Source organism: Pituophis catenifer, unplaced genomic scaffold (genome assembly GCF_029215685.1).
Source record: "Pituophis catenifer annectens isolate HBS135680 unplaced genomic scaffold, rPitCat1.0.hap2 SCAF_1, whole genome shotgun sequence".
Taxonomy (NCBI): domain Eukaryota; kingdom Metazoa; phylum Chordata; class Lepidosauria; order Squamata; family Colubridae; genus Pituophis; species Pituophis catenifer.
The window spans coordinates 353084526-353092205 of NW_027256881.1; the positions used below are offsets into that span (position 1 = coordinate 353084526).

The following is a 7680-nucleotide window of genomic DNA, read 5'->3' on the forward strand; positions in this document are numbered from 1 at the left end:
GGGAGGGGGAGGAAAAGGAGGAAGAGGAGGAGGGGTGGACAGTGGCTGTGGGATCCTTGGTGCTCTGAGGAGGAGGGGGGAAGAGGAAGAGGAGGAAGAGGAAGGGAGGGGGAGGGGGTTTTCTTGCAGACGTTTCATTACCCAACTAAGTAACATCATCAGTACTAGAAGGGAAGGGGGTTTGTGGAGAGAAACGGGAGGAGTAGGGGGAGGGAGAGGGGTAAGAGGAGGAGGGGTTGAGACAGCGATTGTGGGGTCCTTGGTGCTCTAAGGAGGAGGGGGGAAGGTAAGGAGGAGGAAGAGGAAGAGGGGGGGAAACATGGGTCCTTGGTGCTCTCTGAGCTTGGTTGTTTCCTTGCAGACTTTTCATTACCCAACTAAGTAACATCATCAGTACTAGAAGGGAAGGGGGCTTGTGGAGAGGAGGAGGGGGAGGAAGAGGAGGAAGAGGAGGAGGGGGAGGACAGTGACTGTGGGGTGCTTGGTGCTCTCTGAGGAGGAGGAGGGATGGAAGAGAAGGAGGAGGAGGAGGGGGAGGGGAGGAAGAGGGGGAGGACAGCAACTGTGAGGTCCTAGGTGTTCTCTGAGATTGGTGGTTTTCTTTGAGACATTTCATTACCCAACTAGGTAACATCATCAGTGCTAGAAGAGAGAGGGGTTTGCAGAGAGGGGGAGGAGGAGGAGGACTGTGGGGTTCAGCTGAAGTTCTCTTGTTTCTATCATTTGTAAGCTGCCCAGAATCCCCTTGTAAGGGAGAACGGGCAGCTTGGAAATGAATCGATTTATTTTTGCCCCATTTTACGGGCTTTTCTTCCGCCACCGTCGTTAAAGTGAATCACTGCGGTTCTTAAATTAGTCACCCGGTTCTGAAGAGAATCCGGGTTTCCCCATTGACTTTGATTGACAGGAGGTCACAAGAGGGGATCACGGCTCACACACACGCACACACACGGGACACTGCGACCATCATACATTGTGAGTCAGCTGCCAAAGCGTCCGAATTTGGATCACCTGATCGTGTGGGATGCCGCAGCGCCTGTAAGTGTGAAAAACAGTCCTGAGTCACTTTTTTCAGTGCCATTGTAACTTCCAATGGTCACTAAGTGAACTGTTTGTAAGTCGAGGATGACCAGTATATGCATATCACACACACACACACAAATATATATAAATACATACATACATACATATATATATATTTGTCTTCTTAAGTTTTCGCGGGTGTGCATATGCAAAAAATTAAAATCTCGGGTGTTTTCCCGCTTCATTGTAAATAAGTTGGTTAAAATGTTTAAAATTCCGGTTAAAATCCCAGCTAAAATCTTCTAAAAATCCTTACAGGATTTTTACAAAGTCTGTAAGGATTTTTAGACAATTTTAGCTGGGATTTTAACCAGAATTTTAAACCAACCTATTTACAATGACGCGGGAAAACACCCGAGATATATATATATATATATAATATGCCTATAGATGTTCAATCATAATGAGTGTAAATTTTTGTGTTTAAAATGTTGGAACATTTCATAAAATCATTTTAAATAGAAGATGTTAAATCGCAGTCCGTTTTGAAGAAATAGTGGGGGCCGGGGGGAGAAGAGATGGCTTCCTCTTGAGATCTCCCTTCTTTCTCCATGAGGACTAGAATCCCTTCTTCCTGGAAAGGAAATGTGACAGTCCAGAGGGGAGGGGGTGTGACTGTGTATGTATGTGTGTGTGTGTCAGAGCAGAATCCTGCAGCCTCCTGTTCAACAGGTGCAGATCAACACACGCAAACCGGCCCCTTTCGGCTGGGCTGCCAGTCAAACGCAAAAGGATCCGCCCCTTGGCAGAAAAGGGGTGCCCGGTTTGGCGTTCCCTCCCCCCCCCGACGCCCGGGTGCCCGCTTGCCCTCAGCCCGGCTCCCGCTGTCTGTTTGCTGGGAGGGACGGGAGGGGCTCAGTTTACCTTGGCGACCGTTGCTTAGGAGCCTGCCCAGGTCGCCAGGCAACGGTTGCCAAGGAGGATTGTTGCCCTGGCCTGCCAGCCAGCCAGCCAGCCAGGCCTCTCTGAGCCAGGAGGCGGTTGCAGGCCAGCATGGCGTCCACTTCGGTGTTGGTCAACCGGGAGGAGACGGGTGGGGTGGCCACGGGCACCTACTCGTACTGCAGCCAGCCTCGGGCCGTGCCCAACCGACAGCGGTACCGGACGACCCTGGAGGCCAATGAGCTGTGAGTACCAGCCGGGCTGAGGGCCGGCCGAGGAGGGTCTCCGGTTTCCCCCAAGGCTTTTCGGATGGCAGGCAAGGAGGGTGGGGTGTTGCCCCTCTCTGTGGGTAAGGGGGTGCTCCCTTGGCATTGCTACCCAGATCCTCCTGCTTTGCTCTCTCTCCTCCCTCCCCCTACTCAGCTCCAGATCAGGGGTCCCCAAATCCAGAGAGGACCCTCTCTTGGCTCTTGCCAGAAATGGCGTAGGGTCTCCTGCTTGGGCCTGGGTGGGGTTGGACTAGATGACCTACAAGGTCCCTTACGACTCTGTTATTCTGTTAAATGATGTAGGGTCTCCTGCTTGGGCAGGGGTGGGGTTGGACTAGATGACGTACAAGAAATAATGGATGGAAACTAATCAAGGAGAGGAGCAACTTGGAATTAAAGAGAAACTTCCTAACAGTGAGGACAATTAACCCGTGGAACAGCTTGCCACCAGAAATTGTAGGCGTTCCATCACCGGAAGTGACAGCCACTTATCTGAAATTTCATGGGTTCTCCTGCTTGAGTAGGGGGGCTGGACTAGAAGACCTCCAAGGTCCCTTCCAGCTTAGTCTAGTCCAGTCCAGTCTAGTCTAGTCTAGTCTAGTCTAGTCTAGTCTAGTCTAGTCTAGTCTAGTCTAGTCTAGTCTTATTCTAGTCTATTCTTCGTCCTCACTGTTAGGAAATTCCTCCTTCGTTCCAGATTGCTTCTCTCCTTGATGAGTTTCCATCGGTTGCTTTTTGTCCTGCCTTCCAAGAATAGGTTGAAACCCCCACCTCCCTCTTCTATGGGGCAGCCCCTCAAATATTAGAAGACTGCTGTCATGTCACCCTTATTTGGCAAGGATCTTTTTCTGCTTTCTGTTCACCCTACAAATCAGTGTTTGTCAACATTGGGGCAACATAAAGGTGGATGAACTTGGACTCCCAGAATTCCCCAGCCAGCACGCTGGCTGGGGAATTCTGGGAATCCAAGTCCATCCATCTTCAAATCATCAACGCAGGTGGACATGCAAGAATGCGAAGGCTTTCCGGATAAAAATTTGGTGGGTTATGCAAAATGTTTTGAAGAAGAAAATCCAATTTTCTCCTCAATTGTTTTTACTGGGTATAGTTAAGGGTTTTTCAGTGGGTGAAACAAAATTGATATTGTATATGGTGACAGCTGCTAGGTTATTGATTGGTCAATATTGGAAAAGGGATGACATGCCTACAATTCAAGAATGGACTTTGAAGATGGCCAGTTTTGCAGAAATGGCGAAGATATCAGCATACTTAAAAGACCGGACTCAAGAGACTTATGCATGGGACTGGAAGAAATGGATAGATTATGTGCAGAATAAATATCAAACTAGGAAGTTAAATGTTGTGTGGAAATGTATAGTTTATAGGGGGCAAAATAGTTTATTGTTATGTAGAATTGTATACTACACAGGGGGGAGAATAGATGTGTGGTAAAGTATGAAGACACAATACGATTTGGATTTGGATTTCACCTTGGGGAAGTCATGGGGAGTGGGGAGGGTTTGTGGGGGTAAGGGAGGGATGGGGGGGGAAAGGGGGGAAAAATTGATGTTTGTAAAACTTTTTCAATAAAAAAAAAAATCATCAACGCTGACCAACACTGCTTTAGATGCCTACTCAACTCACCGTGTCCGATCTTAGACTTTGGCAGCTCCTGCTCGTTGCAAACAAGCATCAAACACCATTTCCCAACCTGCTTGTTAACATTCTCTTTCGTTTTTACTATTCCAGGGAGGAGGAACCGGTTCACTATGCCAACCTCATGTATGAGCGGAGAGTGGTTCGTGGCAACACGTATGCCCTCCACGTGTTACCTTGGGTGAGCCTTTCTTCCCTGAAGCTTTTCTTTTTACTCGGGGAGGGAGGTGTCCGTTTTAAAATAGGCCTCCTCAGCGGATTGTTTAGAAAATGTTTGGAACACGGTGGAGCTGTGTTGTTTAAGTGGGAAAATGTATGCCAGCTCCACTTTCTGCTTTTGATCAGGGATGCCCAAGAAGATGCCAACTTTGAGAGCTGAGCTTGCAGCATCCTCCGTGCCTCTCAGAGTGACACGAGCCAGATTTTTCTCTCCTTGGCCCCACAGTACTACTATGAGAGGAGAGGTGGGGGATACACAGCCCTAGAACTAAGGGGTCCTGCCAGCATAGCGGGGTGGGATTGGACTGGCAGGGGGAGATCCGAATTCAAATCCATCCTCAGCCTGGCCTTTTTTTTTTTTTTTTTACAAGACAGGGGTTTGGGGAAGAGGTTTTGCTGTGAGGGTGGGGAATATGTTGTCCTTAAAAGCAATTGGAGAGCGACCTAGAGGGCATCTAGCCCAGCCCTTCCGGTTGTGACCCAGGCCCACGTAGTTGATATTAAATGCAAAACAGTCCCCAAAAAACAAACAGATTTTATTACAACAGCTGAGAATTAACTCATTCTCAGCGTATTCTAAATGAAATGAAAGCAAAGTCCTCAAAACACCATTCTTCAGTTTATCTCTGACCTTGGGACAATTAGGCAAACTGCCAAAGGCTTTTCTTGGCCAAAGTTCAGAAGCAGAAGACGCCGACGAGAGATAAGTGCAGCAAGACTATCAACGTTGTTTTCCGACAAAGAGACCAAGAGCCGTTCCTGGTCTTTTAAGCCTTATGGGAGGGGCCAATCATCTCTTGGCCTTACTCCAGAGTCGTCCTTTTTGCTTTAGCTGCTCCTGCCTTCTGGCAACTCTTCTCATGCATGCACTAGGAACAGGCTCCTCCTGTTCCTCTGCCTCTCTGCTGTCAGCCTCTGGAGGCTCCGGAGGCCCCACCTCCTTCCCAGATGGCCTTAGCCCCAACTCTGCCGCCGAGTCAGAGCCCTCATCCGGGCCTTCCCCAGCCTCCAGGACTGGCCCATGTTCTTCCTCAGCCTCCTCACTGTCCGACTCCGCTGCCAGCTCCACAGGCTGCTGGCAGACCACAACACTTCCCGGCCGTGCACATTAGGCCTTTCCACGTTCTTCTTTGACCACGGACCCCGGCTTGTCCATTGGAAGCCAGCATGCTCCTTCCATCCACCCAAGGAAATTGTGTTACGCGTGCGGTCTCTCAACAACTGCAACTTGAAAAACCCAGGATTGCGGTCGTCGAGCGAAGCAACCCCAAGGTGTCTTGCGGAACGACGACTTTTCGCTCAACGATCAAGATTCTGGGCGCAATTGGGGTGGGCGCTCTCCACATCATGGAGAGTCTCTTAGGAGATTCTTTTTTTTAAAAAAAAAAGGGGGGGTGGGAGGGAACCAGGCTGTTCCAGAGCCTCAGCATTGCGTCTCCAGCTTAGGAAACGTCTTTGGAACTCCCCGAAACTTGACCATATGGTTGTGGGTTGGCATTCCAGAGCAGTGAGCCTGATCCGCTGGAGCTACAACGCCAGCGTGAAGCTCATCGGAAGATGCTGGCGAGGAAGAGAGCGAAGGAGCAGCTGCGGACCAGAACTCCAGAACCCCTGGAGGGCAGGCGCCACGTCGATGTCCAGACGGGTAAAGTGAAATTCAGTGAAATGCCACCCTCTAACTCATGGGGGCAGGGAGGAAATCAAGGAGCTTTTCCAATCGGGCAGAGTCGGTCTTTAAATCAGAAAGAGTGCAGAGAAGAGCAACCCGGATGATTAGGGGACTGGAGGCTAAAACGAAGAACGGTTGCAGGAACTGGGTACGTCTAGTTTAATGAAGAGAAGGACCAGGGGAGACATGATAGCAGTCTTCCAATATCTCAGGGGCTGCCCCAAAGAAGAGGGAGTCAAGCTATTCTCCAAAGCACCTGAGGGCAGGACAAGAAGCAACGGATGGAAACCAATCAAGGAGAGAAGCAACTTAGAACGAAGGAGAAATTTCCTAACAGTTGAGGACCATTAACCAGCGGAACTGCTTGCCACCAGAAGTTGTGGGGGCTCCAACATTGGAGGTTTTTAAGAAGAGCCTGGGCAGCCAGTTGTGTAAATTGGGTCTCCTTCTTGAACGGGGGGCTGGACTAGAAGACCTCCAAGGTCTCTTCCCACTCTGTCATTCGGGCCACTTTAAGATATGGGACAATTCTGGCAGTTGAAATCCACCTACTTCTGTCCATTCATTCATTCATTCATTGCTCCTAGTTCTCAGCATTGTGAGATGGGAGATCCTCTTGCCATTCTCCCTTTCGGCATTCGCTCCACTCCCTTCCTTCCCCACCCCAGCAAAAGCTGGATGATGCAGCTCCCCCTCCCCCGCAGGACGCCCCGTGTGCGATGCCGTGCGTTGTGATCCACCAAAGGGGACCCACTCTAGACAGCCCTGCCAATTGCATTCCCATTCCCACTTTTTTCCCGTGGAGTTCCTCTGAGGCAGCGAAGTGGTTTAAGAGAATAACAGAGAGGGAAGGGACCTTGGAGGTCTTCTAGTCCAACCCCCTGTCAAGCAGGAGAGCCTAGACCCAGTAGTGGGATTCAGCCGGTTCGCACCACTTTGGGAGAACCGGTTGTTAACTTTCTGAACAGTTTGGCAAAGTGGTTGTTGGAAGAAATCCTTAGGGAAGAGAACCGGTTGTTAAATTACTTGAATTTTTTTTTTTTAATTTGATTTATATGCCGCCCTTCTCCGGGGGCTCAGGGCAGCTTAAAATGCGTTAAGCAATAGCCTTCATCCTTTTGTATATTTATACAAAGTCAGCTTATTGCCCCCACAATCTGGGTCCTCATGTCACCTACCTTTGAAAGGATGGAAGGCTGAGTCAACCTTGAGCCTGGTGAGATTTGAACTCGCAGTAATTGCAGGCAGCTGGATGTTAAATGCTGCCTTAGGAGGCATTAGCCTCCTACGCCACTACTCCACTCAGGCTCCCCACTGCCCTAGACCATTTCAATCAATCAATCAATCAATCAATCACCCAAAATAGAGCTGGAAGGGACCTTGGAGGTCATCTAATCCAGCCCTCCCTGCTCGAGCAGAAGGCTCTATCCCATTTCAGACAATGGCTGTGCAATCACTTCTTAAAAACTTCCATTGTTGGAGCATATACAACTTCTGGTGGCAAGAAGTTCCACTGTTTAATGGTTCTCACTGTCCGGAAGTTTCTCCTTAGTTCCAGGTTGCTTCTCCCCTTGATCAGTTTCCATCCATTGTTTCTCGTCTTGCCTTCAGGGGCTTTGGAGAATAGCTTGACCCCCCCTCCCCCGCTCCTCTTCTTTGCAGTGCTTAAAACAGGAATGGACGTTTGTTGAATGTTAAGGACCGGGTGTAATAGCTCTCCGAATGCAATTTCAGAATTGTACCTGGAAGAACTGTCAGACCGCATCATCGAGGTCGATGTGGAGTGTCAGACGGATGCCTTTCTGGACCGGCCGGCCACCCCGCTCTTCATCCCTGCGAAGACCGGCAGAGACGTGGAAACGCAGATATGGGAAGGAGAGGTACGGGTTTCTGAAAACTGCT

At 49.6% G+C, this 7680-nt stretch overlaps 1 protein-coding gene across 1 annotated transcript in view; it reads left to right on the forward strand.

Moving 5' to 3' along the window:
• The first annotated feature begins 2076 nt into the window (after window positions 1-2076).
• LOC139308403 (radial spoke head protein 3 homolog B-like) overlaps window positions 2077-7680 on the forward strand; it is a 21139-nt gene continuing 15535 nt past the window's right edge. The window contains exons 1-4 of the mRNA XM_070931921.1: window positions 2077-2210; window positions 3984-4071; window positions 5613-5754; window positions 7513-7658. Coding sequence (XP_070788022.1) covers window positions 2077-2210; window positions 3984-4071; window positions 5613-5754; window positions 7513-7658 — 510 coding nt within the window. The remainder of the gene's footprint in view (window positions 2211-3983; window positions 4072-5612; window positions 5755-7512; window positions 7659-7680) is intronic.